Genomic DNA, 22,997 nt, shown 5'->3' with positions numbered 1-22,997 from the left:
TTGACAGCTGGCGTCTGCAAGAAAGTGACATTTAAGTCCAAGGTAACCAGAGGTTTTTCTTTTCTCACCATTTTCGCGACTCGTCTTCACTGCTTCGCGGCTCTCTCGTGGCTCAAGAAATTTACCTCAGTCTGTGACCAGGGTAAATAACTTGCGGTGTCCCAATAAAGGGCAGGGGTTTCAGAGAATGTAGTTTTGCCACGAATATGGGGGTTTGAAAGCAGCCAGCACAACCCCTGCTACTGTTGGCATTTTCATCAAGATATTTTAATATTTGAAAGACATTTTTCATGTTCCAATAAATTTCTTTCTTTTTTGTTCCATTTGCTTTTTTATTTTTGTTTTATCCTTGAAATGAGGGGACACCCTATCCTGGGCACTTTTAAAATTCCTTTCTTTTTTTCAAATCTTGAAGGCTTATTTAAAAAAAGAATATTATTAGGAACATTTTTATCAGCTACACAGATTAATGCATGGACTTCACAAGTGAGATTGTCACATCTGACCTCATAGGCTTTGCTATATGGCTTACAAAAATTTGGTTTTATCAACTACCCCCTTCATTCTTTTCTATGGCTTGCCTTCTTCTTAAAATATTTCCAGGAATGTGCATAATTGGATGCATACTGGTTTTGACAGGCTTTGTGAAGTGTCTTCTATCTCTTCTCGCCAACTTTAATATCATTCATTTCCAACTACTGACAATAACTTTATTAACATCGCAAGGGTGTCATCTTATGTCTGCTCATGAAGTAAAGATTACTGCTGCTTTTACCCTAACCTAAAAATAATGCTAACTTTGACACTAATATCAGTCTTATATTGTTGGAAAAAGGTAGCAAAAGCATAGACTTTATGGGAAATGTTGTGTCATTAGTTAGGTGTGCATGCAATTACGTGCATTTCCAAACATGAAAATGTATTTTGCCACTGTAACTGACCAGTTTTTAGTTTACAGATTTTCTACTCATTCTGTATAATTTGCAAATATGTATGCATCAGCTGAATTAACATGTGATAACAATGTCAACAGGAACTGAAAATTAAAACAGATGACATTACAAGAAGCACTGTGCAGAAAAGTGTGTGTGTCCTGTCATGCCTTGTAAGTTCAGTCGAATAATCATATATTTACCTGTCGCCTATTAAATATTAGTTTTTTCTTGTTAATTCAATCTGTGATTTATTTGATTGCCACCAATTAGTCAATATCCTTTTTGGTAGACCACACAAGACGTTTTCCCCTTTTCTTTTCCGTTACGTCATTCAGGGATTCGTGTAGTCAATTGTGTTCTAAACACGTTTTTTGGTCAGTTGTTCTTAGTCTGTCTCACATTAACATCAACCAAAGTATTTCTTTGGAGACATCTCCTTCGGAGAATTTACTGGAGACCTTTATTGGAAAACTTGTAACTTCAGAGACCAGATCAGACGTAAGTCAAACTTCACCACGTTGTAAAACTTTCCTTTTTTGCGGAGTATTTTCAGTTTAGTTCCTTTGTTTAGAAGGTATGATTTCCCTTTTTCAGTTTTCACCGCATTGCAGCTGTAAATAGCCTGATTGTCAAACAAAGATTGTTGAATCCAGCGACCGTTTCAGTTCTGTGGTTGACCTGGCGGACTCACTTGCAACGCCACGCTACACGACACTGGAAATGTGGCATCACCTCTTAACTTGCACAACAAAATTAGTATATTCATTAAGCAAAGGGTTTAAAAGCCAATGGTAAAAACTGGATGGAATGTCAAATTATGAAATTTCAGGCCTTTATGGCTTACATTTTACAGTATGAAAGGACTTTCTGCATCCTATACTACTAATGCAATTCAAGGATAAAAAAGTCCAATATTGTGGCTTTTAAATGAGGGTAACCTACAATATTGTGGCTTTTAAATATAGTAATTTAGTCATGTTTGTTTTACGAAAATTTTTGGAATGCTTTTTTTAAACAGCCTCTTTATGGGTACCTGAAGGAAAAAATTCAAGTTGCCACAAGGGTGTATTTTGATGAGAAGGATTTTGCAAGGACTGAAATCTTAGAGGTAGAGTATGACCAGTTTTTTCGGTTGTTCAGGCAATGGGATTTGCTAGTCAATGTGACAAAAGTTCTCTCCTTCAAACTTATTATCTGCAATCAGTTTATCTCATGTCTAGTCCATAGAACGTTTTTTTTTCAGACATTGGTCACTTCTTTTAACTATTAAAACCTCTCTTTTCTTTGTATAGGAATTATATAAAAGTTTGAATGTGCCCATTTCAGCAGGTCTAATGGAAGAGTCTTTTCTGTGTGTTGGTGAGGTTTAATGTGAAAATAGTTTACTTTTCTTTATGACATGTCAACAGCAACAGTTAAGGTTCACTCAAAAACCCTTTAAAAGGGACATAATTTTGAGTGGACCTTATTGTTGTTAACCTTTTCTTAGTTTTGACTTGCGTGATCAACAACTATATTTTTCAATGAAAACAAGAGAACACATTTGCATAATAATAGAGTTCAATTCCTGGAGGATTGAGTCAGTTTAGGGGTGAACAGGTTAAGGGACCTTCGTTATTTGCACAATGCAATACATACTTAATTGACCACTCCCCATAGGGGCTTTTCAGGGACAATGAAACACAATCAATGAAACGACAGAACAGAACAACATCAGCAACTGTTAAGAATCCCAACTGGCCGGAGGCAAACCAGTTGGTTATTTACAAGTGCAGCTGGGAACTTGAACCATGGACTACAAGGAACAAATGCAGCAAGTGGTCAGAACGTGTCTTGAACCCAGGATCTCCGGATCTCAAGGCAGGACCCTAACCACTGAGCCTCACTGCCTCCCTGTAAGGAAGCCGCCCTGTAAGGAAACCGAATGGGCTTTTAAAAATTTTCTTTCCTTGGAAGCAGGCTATGTGTTTTTTCTTAAACAAAGGGGCCAGGTTTTAAAAAATGTTGACCTTCCTAAAACTTTTATGGAAGCGGGATAGTTTTTTGGTGAGAACAACATGTGGAACCTGTAATTGTATTGAAATTCACCCAATAAATTGTGTCCCTAAACAAAGGGTAGTCACATCAAGGTGTGACAGGACTCACAGTCATCATCATCATCATCATTATTCATTATTTTGTTATTGTAGTTATTATTATAATTATTATTATTATAATTATTATAATTATTATTATTATTGTAAATTATAATGATGACGACCTTAATAATGAATTATTCATTTGCTATGTACTGTGTTTACAGAATTATCTGAAAATGAGCTGAAATCTTCCTGAATTTATATGTCCTCTCTCCCTCTCCTCAACCAGGTTGCAATGCACACTCCACCCCTCTGGGATCGATCCAGCACTCACAGTTACCCATGATATTTTTGCATTAATAGTTTGGCTACTATTTAGTTTTGGGTGTTCAAAGAAAGTATTACTTTTGTGCCTCACAGGTCTCTCGGTGAATGAATTAGTGACAAAATTTAGACACAAGGTGAGTAACTATTTTCATGGTGGTCACTCACGCAGTGATGGTGGTTATGGACGATAATCGTTCATAGTGCTTAAGGTGGTCTAACTAGATGCTCACAGTTGTCATGAGAGCCACATTTTTCCCAGTGGTCATGGTGGTCGTGTTGATTAAGGTGGTGTCCACGGTTGTGGTGCGTACTTGTGCAGCCGTGGTTGATCATTGTTCACAGTGCCCATGGTTGTCCAGATGTTCTTGGTGGTTGTGGTGCTCATGGTGTCCACATTGTTCCCAGTGGTCATGGTTAAGTCTAGGTAAATTAAGGTGGTCACTTAAGGACGTTCGCGCGAAAATTTTTCAACATTGATTTTTTTGTGAAACTTTTACCACTGTAAGATGCTGAGTTAGTTATGTCAGAAATGTAAAAAAATTGGGGGTCACCGACTTCGTTTTGGAGAGAACATGCCCGGAAAAACACACCAAAATGTGACAAAATCGGGCTTTGTTAGCGAATAAGGCCAGTGTCTGTAAACCCAAATATATTGCAATTAAATCTTTGAAGTGAAATCTTCTCTGCCAAATATTGTTTAAGTGGACTTATTAAGTGAATTTAGTCAACTGGTGAGGTTCCTTAAAGATCAAGTACGCATTTAGCAACCACAGTTTCACTCGCCTTGCAGCCGCAAGATGGCAAGATTTGATGTCCCGTGAGCAGAAATCTTGAATTTTTTTTAACTTCCCACATTGATTTTTTGTTCGTTTTTGGACAACGTGGAGATAATTGTAAATAAAATCCGTTTCTGGAAAGAAAAATAGGGGTCACCGAACGTCCAAGACCGTTAAATCCAGGCAAAGCTATAGCAATGGCCTTTTGCCCTATCATTTCTCATTTTATTACTTAGCGCGCGCGCTCGTGTATGACGTGGCGTGTGCATTTGCGTGCGCAGTAAGGATGCGCAGAAACAATTGGCGCGAACGTCCTTAAGCAGTCATAGTTGATCATTGTGCATAGTCTACCCATGTTGCTCTAGATGTTAATACAGCCTTCTCAAAATGTGTTTGAGGAGCAGGTTATAAGAAAAGTGGAGACGGCTTTGGTGAAAAAAGGTGCCCAAGTGAGTCCCCAAAGGGTGTGGGCATCTAGGGGTGTCTTAAGGCATGTCCCCAACTTTTAATTGGCTCCACCGAAATGATTAGTATTTTCTTCTTTTTCAGATTTTAGTTCTCTTTAAGCTGCTTCTCCTGGAGCGGAAGGTGATGTATTTTATTTTAATCCCTTACAATACAATACTACAATACATACTTAATGGACTAATAAAACACACTCGACAGTTTTGTAAGTGCACCTGCCACTTTTCACAGGTTTAATACTCATTACAAAACCGTTACTTACGCTAAACTTAGGCCTCATTAGGTGCGCACTGAGCGCCACAAGTTTATCAGTAGCTCGAGTTAAGGACCTTTAAACCAAGTTATCAAGCTTACGAGGTAGAAGGTAAATGTGAGTTTTCGTTGAATTTCGTTGCATCCAAAGTGCCATAGACCAGTTAGACGTGCACTAAAATTGCTATTATCTCTTTACAGGTTTTATTCTATGGTTTTCCTGTTGGAAGTCTTTGTGCACAGCTTGTCTCACTGGTTTCTCTTTTTCCAAGTATGCCTTAATTTTCTCCTGTCTATCCTTTCTAAATTTTGGTTGAGTCTGCTGAGCAGGAAGGAGCTTTAGCAGATGTTTGTTTTGGCAGTTCGGGAACTCGCAAACAAGGGGTGAAGCTGCAAAAACGAGCGGTGAAGCCGCATTTAGGGAATGGTGTGGAGAGAGGAAACCCCTCCTAACCTCGGCACTTTTTCGCCAGCTCCATAAATGGAAGTGGTGAGATTGTATAAGATAAGTGAATCACAGGTCTTGTCCTACAAGACTTATTCCACTTGCGTGGGATGTTGAAACCTACAACCCAACCCAACCCACAAATTGTTCAAAACCACAAAGGGGTAAATTCCTTAAAAGAGATGACCTGTAACTCATTCCTGTATCATATGTGTCCAAGACAGCAAAATAGTGAATGTACGCTCGATATGAAAAACGCTATAAAATGTCCGCCAAACCAGGTGTTAAGGTGAACGTCACATTGTTGTTAAAGTGATCAATCATTTATAACCCATGCGCGGGAGCCCATGCCTATATATGGCGTACAACTTCATTGTATTTGTGGAACGCCGTTATTTTACAGACCGAGTTATTTTTAGAATGATTTCACGGGAAACTTGTCTTTTCCAGCTAATCACAAATCTTGCATGAAAAATTATTAGCAGAGCTTAGGCTCTATCCATGCGAGAAATTTGGTTATCACATCAGCGTACGCCCGTCCGCCCGCCCAGACAAACTTTCGGGGTAGAGGTGGGGATGGGAGTGTTCGAGCAATTTTCCTTGGCGGGAAATTGCCTGGCAGCGTTGCATTTTGCAACCCGCGTTTTTGTGGCGGGAAATCATGTTATATTAGTGACGAGCAACGGGATAAAGAGCAGGAAAGAGCACGAGAGAAGAGGCGGCGAAATTTGAGAAATTTAAGTGAAGAAAGCTTCGAGATGAGCTGAAGAAGGAGAGGAAAAGAAAATTTCAATGAAAAACACCGTAAAGCTGGGATAAATAGAGCGAGAGAAAAAAAAAACATATTTACAACGGTTAGCTTTCAGGTAATGTTTTCCTTGTTAACGCAATCCTCGCTGCCTCACATATTTTGTAAAACTCGCTGAAAAAACGAAGATGGCCTGAAATTGTTTGCAATTCCGTGTTGACTGAGATTCTGGTATATTTAAACAATCATATACCACGTCGCCATTCAAGCCTACAGCAGACATTCTTGTAATCATTGTCTATTTCGTCTGACATATTATAACCGAGCTCGACGCCGTATAAATTTTTAGTATAATTGCATGTATGGGTTATTGACCAAACGTGAGGTCAAGATAGCTGGATATTGGCCAAGCTCTTTTTTAGACGAAGTCGAGGTTCATAAACACGCTAAAAAAGAACGAGACCAATATCCAACCATCTTGACCGAACAAGCTTGGTCAATAAAGAATTATTATATGGCCATAAACACCAAAAAAAAAAAGATCTTTGATCTTGCGGGACCAAGGGGAGAAATCCCGAGCGGGCAGTATAGCTCCATCTTGCCCACCCGGATAGCCAATCACAGCGCGGGATTTGGCTCATCTTGCCCGCTCACGGAGCTGGTCATATAATGAAGGCGATTATTGAAAATTCTCTGCGCTGATTGGTTGCCGTTGAGGTGATTATTACGCGATAATTACCGAAGTGGTTTTTTCAAAAAGACCGTAAGCTGTTTTGTCGAGGTGACAGACGAAAAATTTGTTTTAAAGAAAATTCATATTTTTCAAATAATCACCTATCTAATTATACTAAAACAATTATTCACCTCACGCTATCTAATTATACTAAAACAATTATTCACCTCACGCTCGGTGAATATCTGTGACTCGACTTCGTCTCGGTTTTTATTCACCTCGCCTTCGGCGAATAATTGTTAAGTATTGGATGGCAGTACATTTATCTGCAACGAATGTGACTTGTAAGCAATGTTTGGGACAGTTTAGGTTCTTTTTGGCCAGATAAGACTTTGAAAAGCGGTTTAATAAGCTTGAACCTGCGATTTTCCGCAAAGTCTCCGATAGCGATTGAGTTATAACAATCATTTGTCTTGTTTGTCACGCTTTTTTGAGGCCTTCATCATTACTGTGGCGACTGTCGTTTCGATTTATAGGCTTTTTATGTGAAATGGATTTCCAGTCGTGAGCTGCTTTGTTTGACTGTGAAATTGCAGTCGAGTAAGCAAATAACTACGCTTTAGCTTGACTTTTTGCTGTAACTTGTTCTAAACTGAAGAGAGAGTGTAAAGATTATCAGTCAAACGGAAAATGACGTGAAAGAAATTACTGTGCATGTAATCTCAGTTTTAATTGTTGATTAAACTTGTTGGTTATCGTTTGCAAGGCTTGTTTGTTAACTGCTGTCATCTCAGAGGTGTTTGATCACTGTGAACTGTATACACTAATGACGATTAATTTTGTACTTTATGCAGAAGCATAATTATTTCCATATATACTATATTGCTTTTAAAAATTTCGGGAACTCCGCTTTTAGGCTTGGCTAAATCTATATATTACCTATGGGATTGAGAATGGTCACTCGTGCAAGCCTAATCTTTTTTTAAAAACTTGTCTAAAAATAAAATCTTATGTTAATGGCACCCATTGGGAACTGGGAAAAATCCGAGCCTCAGATGAGATTCGAACTCACGACCCTCCATGATGCTAGTCGGAAAATCCGACTGGATCACGTAGGGTTGTGAGTTTGAATCCCATCTGGGGCTCGAATGGATGCCATTACATTTCATTTCATATGTGTAAGTCATTCTCACATTCGCTGTCGAAAAATAGCCTGATCTGTGAAAATTCCGTTACATAGACCCCAGTCCTCCTGATAATTTCAGGAGCCCACATTTAATGTCATCTTGTTATTAATTTCCTGACTAGAAATGATTCAAAGTGGTTTAGCATATGCTGTGCCCCCAAGAGAGAGCAAAGTGGACAAATCTCAAAATGTAGGTATACAAATGAAAATGAAAATGAATAAAATTAGTGCGGAAATAGTACACCGCCGACAGTCCCGTCAGTGCCCTTCTCCACTTCTAAAAATCGTCATCTATCATTCATGATTCACCCATTCCCTCCTGAGGGTGAGATTCTGGGAGACCTCTCGGAGACATCTCGGGAACATCTCGGAGACCTCTCGGAGACCTGTCGGAGCAGAGTAGAGAACCAACAAACTCAACCCACATATGACGCCAAGTCTGGGAATCAAACCTCCGGCCATATTGGTGGGAGGCCACTGCTTTCACCACTGAGCCACCCCTGCTACATATAATCACAGAAAAGAAGACTCAAACCTTAAGGGGGGAAATTTTAAACGTGTCAACACGCCATACTAGGGAGGTTCCGAGAATTAAGCTGAATACCTATGGCTAATTATTTCTAAGGAAGGAAGAAAGCGTATTCTTAAAAAAATACTAGTAGCTTTCCCGATCTCATTAGGCAAGGTATTCCACTCATTAACAACTCAATTAAAATAATTATACTTATAAACGTTCGCTCCAAAATTATCGATAATAATTCGTACCGAGACTTTTATGAGTATTGATTCCTAGGATCCGTACCTGTTCTTTCGGGAAACGTTAATCCACTTAACTGATTAAGTGTAATGTGAAGTGCTAGTTTTGTACCCCACATGAACCATGTGAGCGTTAGCCCTACTAATGGCAATGGGCCCTCACAAGGACAGAGAAAAATTCTGACCAGGGTGGTATTTGAACCCACGACCCTCGGGTTAGATCACCGCTACTCTAAATCCTTCTGCCCTTATGTTAAGTTGCAACTGATACGGGCTCCTTTTCGGAATTGTCTAAAAAGCAAGCGACAACAGAAAAGTATTGATGGTGCAGTGTTTCTGCGTACCAGCAATTTTCAAACACTGTTGCATGATTTTTGCTAGTAATACTAACATCATTCAGTATTAGCAGCACTAGTATCACTTAGAGGCTCTGGGGAATAAATATAAGGATTTGTATGAGTTTATTCCCCAGAGCCTCAAGATGATGCCTTTTGTTTCGGACTGAATTTGTCAATTCCGTAAAGTTGTGGAAACTGTTAGAGGAAATGCACTTGTGACGCTCGCTTCTCGTAACATGTTGAAAAATGCGGTTTAGGAGTTGTTAATTAAAGTGCACGGAAAAATCTGAGCTGACTGGACCTTAAGGGAACGTTCTGTTTTGAAGACCAAAAAGTACGAGAAAAATTCCATTTAATGATTCCAGACGTTTCTGTATAGTATCTGTAGTTGTTACGTATTTAGATAATACACTTGGATTATTGTAAACAGAACTTCGGACTTATTTTAGAACATTATTGAAATTAACAGATGTTCACCGCTAATGTACAGAAAAGTTGTGTTTCAGACGGTTTTCCAGTTTCATCCCTTCTTGCTCCGTCTCACTTACCAGGCTGTGTTCCACCCGCTTCATGTAACCGAATGCGGCGAGGAATTGTCGGAAGATGTATTTGGTTTCCCATTAGCAATTTTCACAAAGGTAAGTGATATGATTCGAAATGCCGATCAGTTAGGTTATCCCGCGTTAGAAAGATCACTGAAGGATGCGGGTAAGGAAAAAATTGAGGGTTACAGAGATAGGGAGGCCCGTTTCCGGTCACAGGATAAGTGAATGTTTCCGAAAATGTCGGCGTAGGAAACCGGCGCGCTCCATCACGAGTAATTTAAAGTGGGGTTGCGCTGGAGGTACCATTTTACAATTCAGTCACTTATGCTTTTACACGAGGTCTTGTAGATGTGAACGAAAAGGAAAACATACTTCCTCGAGATGACATTAAAACCCTTAACGATCTCGTTATTCCGTATATAGTGTTACAACGGCATGCTATTCTCTTGTAATTCTCGTTTGTTTATCCAGTAGCTATATCACGTTACGTTATCATTCCTTCATAACATGTGGATAACATATATCCTGTAAATTTGTTAGATCTCCAAATAAACCTGATGAACGGTGGTATTGGCCAGCCGAAATATCGTTAAAAAAATACATTTTCGCATTGTTTTACAAGTCGTGCAGTAGTCTACTTGACTTTCATAAATACGTTTTAATCAATTATAACTGATCACGATCTTCTCTGATCCAACGCTGTGCAAGACTTATCGTCCTCGGTTTTTGCAAAGTTTTTAAACCGCAACTTCATTAAACCATAGTTAGTTTCCCCTCTATTAACTATGATTAAACCCTATTGTCCCTTCTGCATGTCTGTCTTGGATTCGACTGACATAACACCATTCTGATTTCAGAACTCGATATTTCATCCTTATTTATGTCTTCAACAAATGGATTTATTAAAGAGCCCCAGTGTTCGTAGTTTTGTGGTTGGAGCCTCAAATTACTTGTTTAAACGGCAAAAAGGATTGTCGGATGTTTTAGTGGACGTAAGTGCGTTTACTTATTCTTATATTTTGTGTGGACGAGAGCATTTTTTGTCATAATTGGAAAATGACGTCATCCAGATCCTCACATACGGTAAAAACCAATACGGGTTTTTCATGTTCACCGCAAGCGCGTGAATTTTTTGATTTGGAAATACGACCTATAATTCTCCAATCATTTTCCTTGGCACCTCAGGAAACGTGGTTTCCGCATTTGTTACCAGCTGCGTGTTTCCGGCGCTTTGTACTCGTTGTTTATTTCCCGCCCTATAGGTAAGTTGCATGTCGTTGTGTTTTTTTGCATTTGGCACCCATTTTTACCGCCCTAGATAAATTAGACTGGGACACTACATCGCGCGCGTTTTTTTTTCCCACCATTTCATTCCTATTCCACTCCGTCCCTCCCTCCCTCCCTCCGTCAATGTTGGCCCCAAACGAGGTCATGTCATAACAAGAAGCACTTGAGGGCGCTGACCACGTTCAACATTGACAGAGGGAAGGGGGAGGCAGGAGGTGGAGTATGGAAAGGCCAGTGTCGCCGTGAAATATATTTTGCGTCTCATAATTGCCTAAAAAAGGTTGGAAGTATCCAAATCAATTTGTCTAGGATTGTAATCCGCAATTTCATGGTACCAGTTTGTTGCAGTAAACACAAGTTGCTGGTAACTCCTGCGCTTTTGCACGTGTTCTGTTTTTTTTTCCTCCCACGCACACTTTGCATCAGTTTATTGCGCCTGTCATTAATTTTGTCCTTCCCACTCCCGTCACCAATCTCCTGTTCCAGTGCTCGATTCAGAGCGCGTGTATTTTTGCACACGTTTCAAAGATTGTGGTTTCGTCTAGTTTACCAACCCTAGGGCACTTGGTAACAAAGATTAGCGATAGAAGACGACGTTTCGAAGTTATCTTAACTTCATTTTCAAGTCATTCAAATAACGGTCGTTTGAAATTGTAATTGAAATTGAAATTAAGCGTTTACAGTGTTGTTCGTCAGCCAACGAATCAGTGTGCGATCAGTAAAGTGTTTCATCATGTGAATACTTTCGCTGCGCGTTTTGAGTCTGATTGAGTATTCAATTTTGGTTTTCTCCGACGGATAAATAGCATTTCGTAAATGAAATATTCCAGTTTCCCCTTGCATTTTTCAAACCGAAAATTTTCTTGGTCTCTTCTGCATGTTCGACCCCATGGCACATCACTTTACATGTGTTCTTCACTTGATTGATGGGTAGTGTAACCGATATAATGTATATCGGCACTTAGTCCCTGTACTTCAAACGTTAATATTCTCCTTGTTGTCTGCGTTCGTCTTACGCCCTCTTTCTCTTTGCCTTTCCAACAGCTTCAGAACGGCGCTGTTGAGATTCACGATCCTCAACTCGATGAACAGCTTTCGTTGTCAACCGCTGATCTGAGGTTCGCAGACTATCTTATTCACCACGTCAACGACTATGTTGAAAAAGGCGAACAAGAAGCAGGTAGGGTTTACTGAATGAGCTTTTTTTTTGGTAAAATTCAACATATGTTTCTCTCCTCCTTTCGAAGAAGGACGATAAATCGTGATCCCTTTTCTGCACCACTTGTTTTGGACGTTAAAAAGCCACACATTCTTGGAAAAGAGTGGAGGACACCTGGTATTTTTAGAAAGGAGTCATCTGTGAATTCCTCCGAACTTTTAAAGTGCTACTATGATTAGATTTTTATCCCTTGAATCTTTGGGTTTTATCACATAGAATTCCAATAAAGATTAATAACGCATTTGATCGTTTGGAAATATCTGTAATGGTTCCGGAGATATTTAAATTTGAAGATTGTGTAAATATGCAAATGAGAGGACTGATGACGTCATTCAGTCAACCATTATAACATCAAGTATATCAACAGAGCTACCTCGGTCAATTTGCAGCAGAGACCATTAGAACTTGGTAGGGTAATATTTCTAAAAGCAACACACCTGCGGCCTTAAAGAAATTGGTTCCCATGGCAACTTACTGTATTCCAGTCCCCTCCAACCTGTTTTCAATATCTTTGATGATCTAAGCTAGAAAAATATTTAATAAGGCCACAAACTCCACCCAACATATGTATATGGTATATGCTTGCAGGATCATGCAGATGAGGCACCATTGGCAAATATCAAAATAGAACGCCAAAGGAGGCCAGCAATACCTGTAATATCAGGGAGGTCTGGTACCCAGTATGTTGCCATGGTAACAAAACTGCTGTGCTCATTTTGTGGAGCACATCTAGAATATAACTGCAAAGAATCAAGCATTTCTGATTCAAATTGGCTGAGATATCGTTTTTCATCGTATTTGATTAAAATTCAGTTGAGTTTATGACGTCATCACTTGGCTAATTTGCATATTATAAAAACTTAAATATCTCTGCGATATTTGAAAATAGTAAACAGCATTCTTCTTCTCGTACAGAGTACATGTTTATGTCTTAAAATAGCTTACATGGGAAAGATAAGAATTTCGTTATAGTAGCACTTAAAATATGATTGTCAACTTGGAAGACTGCAAATTGTTCTATAAATAACTCTGACAAAATCCCCACATGAAGTAAAGTGACCCCTGACTTTTCAGCGCCACTCACAACGTAGCAGCTTTTAAGAATCCCAAGAAACTGGGACTAAACTAGTCGGCAATTTAATTACAAGCTCAGCTACGAAGTTGAATCAAGGAATACTGGGCACATGGATCTTCGCATCTCAAGAAAAGCAACCTAACCACTTGGCTGCGTTGCCCTTATCTTTATAAAAGCCTGTTGTAAACCAAGCAGAAAATGTTCTCAAACAACTCGTTGCGGCTTGATAGAGGCAGAAAACGTCAAGCATTTCCAAATAGATTTGTCGAACCAGTGGTAGAGAATCGCAGTATGTTAAAAGTAATTGAGAAATTTGTCTGTTTTGTTTTTCTGTTAAATCAGGATGGGATGGCAGCGAGGAATGGATCAGGGCACAGTTTAAAATGTATCTTTTGTCTTTATTATCCACGATTCAACACACTGGTATGTACAGCCACAGCAATTCATATGACCTAATTTCCTTTTTTTATCATACACTCGACAAAATAACTCGATTCTAACTGGGAGACAAATGGGCTTATTATATATATAGAATAGTGGCATCCTCGTCTCGAAGAGGGAACGGTTAGCGCTCGGGATTTGGGCAGGATCTTGTATGACTGTGTAGCCCGATCCTTGAATGGCAGTATCTGTTGCAGGTGGCGCAGACGTCCCTTGTGGAATCGTGCGCAGAGGCTGTGCATTCTTTCCTCGCCACTCTCTTGCATGTAGCTTGGACTCTATCTAGCATTTGCTTCCGCCTTTGAAACCCCCGCTTTCACACTTTGCCGCCATGTATCTCAGTGTTTGGCGATGTCCTCCCATGCACTGGTGTCGATTAGTGCAGGTTGCAAGTCTCGCTTGATGACGTCCTTGTAGCGCAGCAGTGGTCAACCCATGGGACAAATGCCCTCCCGCAGTTCTCCATAAAGGATTTCTCTTGGCAGGCGGTCAGGCTCCATGCGATGTGCATGGCCGAGCCATCGAAGGCGTCACTGAATGAGCGGTGATGGCATGCTCAGTGAGCCAGCGCGCTCCAGGCCCTTGTTGTTGGTGACTCTGTCCTACCACCTTATGTGCAGCAGGTGCCGAAGGCAGCAGAGATGGAATCCACTGAGTCGCCGCTCTTGTCTGGCATAGGTCGTCCACGACTCGCTGCCATAAAGGAGAGTTGACCAGGACACAAGCTTACACACCTTCTGTACAGTCTACAGAGGCATACTGGAGCAGGATTGAGAAGAAAAACCCGAAAAGAGTTGAAGCAAGGACACAGCCCTGCTTTACTCCACTGCTGACTGGGAAGGCATTGGAGGTGGCCCCATCGAAGCAGACCATACTCTGCATGTCCTGGTGAAAGGAGGTGATGATTGCCGGGAGCTTTGGAGGGCAGCCAATCTTCTGGAGGATCTTGAAGAGCCTGCTTCTGCTCACCAAGTCAAAAGCTTTGGTGAGGTCCACCAAGTCCAGGAACAATGGCTGCTGCTGCAGGGTGACTATGTTGGCATCTCTCATGTCTTGGGGGATGTGACCTTGCTCCCAACACAGGCAGAGGAGCTCATGAAGCGGTTGCGGGATGGTTTGCTTCCCATGCTTTAAAACTTCCGGCGGGATACTGTCCTTCCCCGGTGCCTTGCCAGATCTAGCTGGTACCAGTGGCGGGACCGAGGGTGTCTGTGGTGGCAATCAGTGAGTTCCTCACGGCAAAACCTACGCCGTACTGCCTCAGCTCGTCTTGGGACAGGCCTTGCCAAAAGAAGGTGTATTCTCTTTCCATAAGTGACCCACTGTCGGCCAGCCAGGTTTCCTGGAGACAGGAAATGTCGATGTTGAGGCGTGCCAGCTCCTTGTTGGTGATGGTGGTCTTGCGGGAATCATCCATTAGATGAAGGTCTGCGAAGAGACCAGGGCACATGGTGCGATTGTTCCAGCTTGAGATTCGAAGAGCTGGAGTCTTTGTAGTTTTTGCTTTTGACTGCTTGGTGCAAGTACTTGCTTGCTTGTCGGGAGGGTTCATTAAGCTCTACGCACCCGGTAGAGAAGGCAAGCAATGACGGGGCGGCACCTTACTGGATGGAGGCTGCCCAGCTTGAGGCGGGCGGTAGCCACCCAATGAAGCTGCAAGGGCTTCTCCCATTGTCAAATTAGATCCCTGGCGCTCCTTCTTACGCCAATCAGTCGGAACTTAGAACCGGTAAACTGCCTCGTCACGTGTTGCGCTGGGGTCTTGTGACACCGCTGGAGTGCCCTCTCCATTTTGCGCTAAGGTTTGAAATCAGGATTTACCTTCCCCTAGATGGGCTGCCTTCACAGGCTAAGAGCCATCTACCCTGCGCAACTGGTTTTAAGCCGCCAGTGGCTTCGCCTTCGCCCCTTGTCCTGTCGGTGGTGCCAGTTCCGTCGTGCGGAGGCCGGAAGTTGAACTTAGCTGACAGAGGCTCTGAGAGTCGCACGCCATTGGGAGCATGTGGAGAGGTTGTGAGAGCCCAGCCTTACAACCCACTCCCCGGCTATAACAGCCGAATATAGCGAGAATTTTATACGATAAACCTTGCATTTGCTATATTTCACATGTGAAGAAAGTGATACGTTCAATCAGCTTCGTGTATAGCATTCTTCACATGTGAAAAATATAACCAATAACCGTCTAGAGTAGAATCACTAAGCCAAGCGGAGCAAAGCATTCAAATAGCTTTCGAGAATCAGCACCCGCTCGAAGTTTGTGTTTCGAAAACATGGCTTCGGCTTCCCGGTTTGTTCCACTGGCAATCAAAAAAGGAGGAACATTCAACATTTCTATAAATAGTGTAAGACAACAGAGTCCAAATTTGTCTTTGCACAGAGCGAAGCGCCGCAATTACATGATTGAATCTGACAGTGATCGATTAGGGACAAGCGAAAGGATTTCACACTTTGAAATGCGACTTCTCCCGTATTTTCCAGTTATTCTTGTTGCTGGACTGGAAACCGTATTTGTTTTGTTATTACGCTCGCTCACGTAGGTCAGTCTTCAATGTTTTGCTGTTCTGCATGCAAGCTCATGGCATCGGGAAAAATTTAAGTGATTCCAAGTATGTTTAATATTCGTTATTGCGTTCTGACGAAGGAGGACGCATCCTTATCGGGTATCGATCGTGACGCCATGCAATTTCAGGGTTTGGACGCCATCGCGGACTGGCTGGCCGAAGGGCACACATCACCTCGATCTGATGTGATTGTGACTCTGTCATGCCTCGACATCGGGTTCGTATCGCAATGCCCGCCCCATGCCCAAATCAAAGCGGTAAAAATTCCCCTTATTTCCACATGCTTTGCAGTTGTGCGTGTTGGTTGCTCGGTCGTTTTCTTCGCTGTTTTCCCAAAGGTAAGTGAAGTTGTGTTGATTTATGCGAAGTATAACTTGCAAAATAAAATATGACCATAAAAGCTACCTATCAGAACATCAGAAAGCTGTGTAGTGGTGTGTTGAAAACAGACACACTTTCCCTGAATATTTCTGGGCAATAAGAACAATAAAACATATCATCTTACTAGGCATCGAACGCACTTTACTAATCCATGATTACTACTAGTATATATAATAAACAAATTACAGCACACAAAGTGCTTTGTACGGATTTTTATTCACTCGTTGCAAAACTTTGGAAAACTCAATCCTTCGCTGCGCTCACTCGTTCGTTTTCCAAAGTTACTGTATTGCAACTCGTGAATAAAACTGATCCGTGCGTCGCACTTTCTATGAAGTAATCTATATTTATCAACTGAGTTGAAGCGGTAAATTGACCTCCATAAAGAGGTTCGAAAGCTGACGTTTCCAGCGTTCCCCCTTCGTCAAGATTCGAATTTCTATGGTGGTCAATTTACCATAGCGTTTTCTGCGCTTAGCCCCGGCAGCACATATTTCCTTTTGACTTCGACAAAAGAAAAGCATTTAACGAAGTTTTTTGTCCGGTTAGATGGCGAAGGAATGACAAACTACAATGAGCAGTTTGTGGAGGCCTGGAAACAAACCACAAACTTTCGAGTGTGGCAAGAAAAAGAGCATGCTGGGATTGATGACGTACATGCTGGGTAATCACGTGATAGTTGAAAAGAGCAGAGTATTTCTGAGATAACCAAGGAATGATATTTATTTTAGCATTTGGATTTGTTTATAGGCATCCATTTCAAGGTCACTTAGGATTGTCTGATATAAAAATACGACTGGCGAAGTAAGTGGCGTATTGTGCGCATGTGTCCTTGGGCCAAAAAAACGATAATTGGGTGGAGGAAAAAAAAGGCTAATTCTAAGGCAATTTTTGCTGGGTAGAAAAGAATTGTAAGACGCCACCCATACGAGAGCAAAATTTGTATTACCCCAGAAATAACTGTTGACAGCAAAGAGACAGGCGGAATAGTACAGGACTTCACACTTCGCATTTCAGCGTCCAGGGGCCGGTTTCTCGAAGCCTGATTAGCGCTAACCGTTGGCTAAGTGGTATCAAAACCTATAGGTTTCCATCATATTGAACGCTGGTTAGCGCTAACCATGCTTCGAGCAACCCGGGCCAGACATTTACCAAATACTATTATTAAATGCGAGTAAAGGGCTCATACAAGAAATGTTATTCTATTTCCATTTGAGGTTTTGCACCAAATAAATCTCAATTCCACATAAATCTGGGGTAAGTTGTATGGAATGCATGAGCAAATGAAAATGTCCCATAAAAATTGCCACACAGAATTGCTGCTGTAAATGAGTTGTTGATTCATCATTTCACACAAATTGTTGTTTTTCTTTGTGTTTTTTAGTGTCGTGCAAGATGTGGCCTCTAAATCTGAGAGAGGCCGCAGAATTGAACAGGCTGTGAGTCAGACAAGTATGGTAGTTGGTAGGGATAATTTTCTGTTTGTCTTCAAAAGAGGTAGCGTAGCTTAGGGGGGAGGGTATGGGCTTGTAATGCAGAGGGCCCGGGTTAAATTTTCATTATCACAAGTGGGAAGACGTTCCATAAAAGGAGTCGCTTCCCTCTTTGAATTCGCATCATATATGACTGAATTATCCAAGATGGCGATAAAATGCAAAAACAGACGGGTTTCTTAAAGATATTTCGTGGTGATAAAGGTAACGGGGCAACTTAGAAAGAAGACAGGGAAACAACGTTTTGTGCAATATTAAGGACAGCTTTCCTTTAGGAGATTTTTTCTTACATAAATTATCGTAGAGATTTTTAGGCGTCTACGTTTGATGGAGAAATTCTCTGCATGAGCCTAAGGTACCGCGCCTTTTATAAGGTTTTCGCGTTTCCGAATGGTCACCATTGCAGCCCTTTTTAGTGTTGTCACGCAACGTTTGTGGGAACGAGTTTTGCGTGACGACTCTAAAAATGGCGGCCCTTTTCGTTCCTTTGGTGACGTCACATGGAGGCCTTGAGTCTTTAAACAAATGATCAGTTGGTAAATTCACCTCACAGTTTCAATACACTGTCAGGCAGGCAACGATTGAGATTGAACATTACCAGCCAACAAAGACATTTATAATATGGTACCAGTTAGGAGAATTAACTTTTAAATCATGGAAGTGAAAGGATTAATGACGTGATCATCATATTATTTAGCTGCCGTTTGTGAAAAGATCTATTCATGTGTTTACATTGTTCTTGTGAAGGTATCAATAAATTAAACTATCTAAAAATCTTCACAGCCCCTCTTCATCCTGTTGTATAATCATTTGCAGTTTTTGGCACTTTCAGCAATGTTTGTTAATCTCAATTACTTTCCAAGCGTATTTCTAAACACGTCCTCGCTTTCATGTTGCAGGTAGTGCAATTAACAGTGCACGTTCGTTTGTGACGTCATGGTTAACAGCCAACACCCAACCACACTCAGAGGAATTAGCAGAGACGAACAAAGAGGAAGAAATTGAAGAAGACAAAAAAGACACGAGTACCCTGGATGACATACAGTCTTCCAAGAAATCATAGCAATTTTGTTAAGACTAGGAAAACCTTTTTTATTTATCCTTTCGTCTCTTCCAAATTGGTTTAGGCGACCGAACTGGAATTCAATGCCTGTACTGAACGGCGTAATTCAAAGACGTAGTAAAATATACTGAATAATTAAATAAGCATTAAATACAAACAAATCAATTATTTACACGACCCTTGAGTGGGGTCAGTTCTTTAAGAAAGAACTTAAGTTGTTCTTTCGACGTTAATTTCCGTGGGATCTTCAGTTGATTTACAGCGGTTGGCGTGGCTTGGAGAAGAAAATCTCGAAATCCTCGGAACGTTCCTGACTCAACCAACTGGACCTTTATCCTGTCAATGCAGCCGCCATTTTCCCGCCGAATCTGATAAAACGGGTTGACGTCACATAGCGCTTTGTCTAGCTACAAAGGAAACATCACAGTTTGAACATTAGTCGAAATCAACCGGTTAAGGAAGCAAATTAAAGAGCATCGACACTATAACGAAAAAGGAATAATAGTAGGCTATTCCTGCAGAATGAGTTTTGATGAACCAAAAGGTGACCATTTCACATCCTACGGCATGATGAGCTTCTCCCTGTAGTCTTTGAGGGGAGAATGGAAGGAAAGAGACCTTGAAAACATCGAACAGGAATGTACATGTTGGACAGAGTAAAAGAAGACGGCCCTTTGTTAGCCTTTAAGAGGCGCGCCATGGAATGGGAACTGCAAGGACGTAGCTGCCTATGGGAAAAGCACACGCACATCATAATGGTAGTAATATGGGTCGCCTTTGGCAATTTCTTTAGAAACAGGACAAGTTGGATGTCAAGTGAGCTACAACTGTAACAACAAAAGCAATAATAAGCCTAATTCATGAGAAATCAGTTGAGGCCTTCCCTTTTTTCTCCATTTGTCCTAGAATTTTTTTTACACTCGAAAGTGTGAGTCGGTCGGACGACGGTAATTGGAGGATAAAAAAAAAAGAACGTCCTTGTAATTACCACTTCTGCAAGGGCTTCCGATTCCGCTGCGTTTCGCTGCAATCCTTCTGTTTCTATGAAAATCACATAAAATGGCTTGACACCAGAGCCAAATGCAGATAGTCCATCTTGCTGCACGCTTGTTCCCAGAGAGCCTGGTAAAAATTCCAGAAGAATGCTTTCTGCGCAGGTGTAATCCACTAGGTGAACCTTCTCGCCCCTTCTTCGGATTACTGTCGTGACTGCTTCGTACAACATGGTCTCGGTCATTTTTTCGTAGCGCATGTTAAGTATTTGGCCTTTTCTGTATTGAAATTCTATCACCGGACACTCGTTGTGAAAGCGAACAACCTTAATAACATCTCCGATCCTGTAACGGCAAAGGCCACTCAATGTCGTTATTACTAGCTCGTAGAGGTGTCCTACCTTCAGTTCCTCGCCAAAGAGAGTCTACAATAAGATAAAAACTTGTCACGGGAACAACGTCAACAATTCATTTGTACTCTCTCTTTCCTTGATTACATATTATGTATTAACATAAATTGAAAAAGAGAACTAGTTGCCTGCCATATTCCAAAACTGCCGCCATTTAGTATTCTTTTGTTTGATTGCTGAGAATCTATCTCGTTTTCTCTTAAAGTAACTTGGATTAAAGTCTTTTCCAAACTAACTTAAAACGAAAAAACAGTATGATGTAAACGATGAAATTATATATGAATTGGATCATATATGAACTGTAGATATGTGCAAAACCAGGACATATAAGTTTTTCGGAACCCAAAAGAACGATATGAAACGAATTTCAGAAAGATTTCGCACCACACCCGAAACTGACAAACTTTTTTTTTTCAATTTCACTCTAGTTCTTCATTCAAGAAGGTACGATATAGAACTTTAATTTGATTTTCCTATTTCGTCTCAATCGTCAGATGCAGCGCTTTGTGGTCTCCGTTTATTTTGCTATTTTTTTCGTCATGGTAACGCTAAAATAAGGGGGCCAGTGGTTTGTTTTGACCTAAAGCGGCTTCGCGTCTCCGTTGTTATGGAGCTTTAGGGAGTTTAAAAAACGACGACGGCTACGACTTCGACAACGCCGCAAAACAATGGGCGTTTTCCATTTACAAAGAATTTCTGGAAATTTCGGTGGAAATTTCCATCGGATGAAAGACGTGTTCCATTTAACTGTCCGTTCGCCGCCCAGTGATTGCGGGTTTACGCGCCAAAATTTAAAAATGTGGCCGTGAATAGCCTGGACCGGAAGGGCTAAGACCTTTCAAAAGTTGTAAATGGAACACACATTTCCATCGGAAAGTTTCCAACGGGAAAACAGGACTACCTTTTCAGAAGTTCCGTTTATTCCGGAAAATTTCCAGTGGAACGAACCAAAAACGTGTTTTCCATTTACATCCCAACCGGACTTTCCGTAATTACTTGGTAAATGGAAAACGCCCAATGTAATTGGTTAAAAGAGCATAAATAATCGTGTTGCACGTACACCACGCCGGTATTTTAACAAGTATGTTTACGGTTCTCTGCGTAACGACGACGTGAAATCACTAAATTTGAGGTTATGGCGACAACTTAAGCATGCAACAGTTATATTTTGAGGTCGGTGACGTTTCTTAGACCGTCGCCGTCGTAGATCTTAAGGTCCCTTCTATCAACGACGACGTGAACCGCAACGAGATCGTCATCCCAAAATAGAAATTCGCGTTATGGTAATCACTATGGACTATTCCAAGCTTTTTAACATGACAATGTTGTGGCAGTCCCTTAAGAATGAAACCGATATGAGTCACACATAATTCAGAGGAGAAAATGAAAGTTTATCTCCTGGTGCTGACGTCCTCCATAAAACCTCAAAATTGGTTATTTCATGTTGATGTTTTCATGACCATGGCAAAAATGACAAAAATGAAAAACGCACGGGCAGGGCGTGGAATGTTATTGTTTTTGCCCACTAAATATGCAAATTTGTGAGGTTCTTGTTGTCGTCGCCGTTTCCGTTGTCGTTGCTAAACCTCCCGAATAGAGAGTTAAGAGACAAGCATTACGTTTACGCCAAAAGGCAAACGTCGGAGTGAAATTAGGGTTTTGCCAAAAATGTAACAACCCTGCTTGATATTAGCTCATTTCTGCCCTGTTAGCTCCAGATATCAAGCAACTTCTCAAAGGAACGAGACAAGTTAAAATGAGAGAATTTTCACGCTTTTATGATAAGCCGGAGCCTGCCTTTGGCCGCGAACGTCATGCTTAACCTTTGTAAGATCTCCGAAAGCGCTACAAAAACGTCACAAATTTTGCATACTTAATGAGCAAAAACAATAGCTTTGCACGCTCTGCACGTGCATTTTTCATGTTTGTACATTTCTTTCACGTCTGCGACGTGAAATGACCAGTTCTCAAGTTTTTTGGAGAACAGGAACACAAGCCAGCGAATTTGAATTTTCTGTCGTAGCTTCAACACCACACCTCCTAATTCAGGTTCTGGAAAGTTGCGCAAGTTTTTAGAAGTTAGACAAACCGATGGCCGTTTTATACTACAGACGCATAATTCGTCTGAGACGAACTTGGGCAATCATTTTTTCTGCGTCTGTTAAATTCGTCAAGTATGAAGACGGGCACAAGACGCATTATGGGTTTGGATGAAGTATCTACTTTAGTGAGTCTTCGAAGACGCACTAAACTGGATAGTTTCTCCAGACGAATTACGCGTCTTGTGCCCGTCTTTATACAAGACGAATTTAACAGACGCAGAAAAAAAGTTTGCCAAGTTCGTCTCAGACGAATTATGCGTCTCATATAGAGTGTTTTCGCTAATGTGACCAGCAGCATTATTTGCATACTAAAACAAAAGGAAGCATTTGCATAAAAATGGAGTTCAATTCCCAAAAGAATATTTCACTCCTGCAACATGGCCGCCGTGACGTCATGTGAAAACACTCTATAGATCGTTCCGTCTTTACACTAGACGGATAACATGAGA

The 22,997-nt window shown here is 41.0% G+C and overlaps 2 protein-coding genes across 2 annotated transcripts in view; one reads left to right on the top strand and one right to left on the bottom strand.

Moving 5' to 3' along the window:
• LOC138039394 (late secretory pathway protein AVL9 homolog) overlaps positions 1 to 19,205 on the top strand; it is a 24,868-nt gene extending 5,663 nt beyond the window's left edge. Inside the window, exons 4-18 of the mRNA XM_068885512.1 lie at positions 1,034 to 1,105; positions 1,954 to 2,043; positions 2,228 to 2,294; positions 3,434 to 3,474; positions 4,666 to 4,704; positions 5,035 to 5,104; positions 8,008 to 8,075; positions 9,531 to 9,617; positions 10,382 to 10,516; positions 11,856 to 11,991; positions 13,448 to 13,528; positions 17,038 to 17,152; positions 17,239 to 17,292; positions 17,873 to 17,952; positions 18,881 to 19,205. Coding sequence (XP_068741613.1) covers positions 1,034 to 1,105; positions 1,954 to 2,043; positions 2,228 to 2,294; positions 3,434 to 3,474; positions 4,666 to 4,704; positions 5,035 to 5,104; positions 8,008 to 8,075; positions 9,531 to 9,617; positions 10,382 to 10,516; positions 11,856 to 11,991; positions 13,448 to 13,528; positions 17,038 to 17,152; positions 17,239 to 17,292; positions 17,873 to 17,952; positions 18,881 to 19,044 — 1,299 coding nt within the window. The 3' untranslated portion in view covers positions 19,045 to 19,205. The remainder of the gene's footprint in view (positions 1 to 1,033; positions 1,106 to 1,953; positions 2,044 to 2,227; positions 2,295 to 3,433; positions 3,475 to 4,665; positions 4,705 to 5,034; positions 5,105 to 8,007; positions 8,076 to 9,530; positions 9,618 to 10,381; positions 10,517 to 11,855; positions 11,992 to 13,447; positions 13,529 to 17,037; positions 17,153 to 17,238; positions 17,293 to 17,872; positions 17,953 to 18,880) is intronic.
• Positions 19,206 to 22,997, bottom strand: part of LOC138039304 (uncharacterized) — a 13,731-nt gene continuing 9,939 nt past the window's right edge. Inside the window, exons 6-7 of the mRNA XM_068885505.1 lie at positions 20,033 to 20,461; positions 19,206 to 19,451 (exon numbers count right to left, since the gene is read on the bottom strand). Of these exons, the coding sequence (XP_068741606.1) occupies positions 19,206 to 19,451; positions 20,033 to 20,461 (675 nt within the window). The remainder of the gene's footprint in view (positions 19,452 to 20,032; positions 20,462 to 22,997) is intronic.

The sequence above is a fragment of the Montipora capricornis genome, chromosome 1, assembly GCF_036669925.1.
Source record: "Montipora capricornis isolate CH-2021 chromosome 1, ASM3666992v2, whole genome shotgun sequence".
Classification (NCBI taxonomy): Eukaryota; Metazoa; Cnidaria; class Anthozoa; order Scleractinia; family Acroporidae; genus Montipora; species Montipora capricornis.
This window is presented reverse-complemented; position numbering and strand designations above follow the sequence as displayed.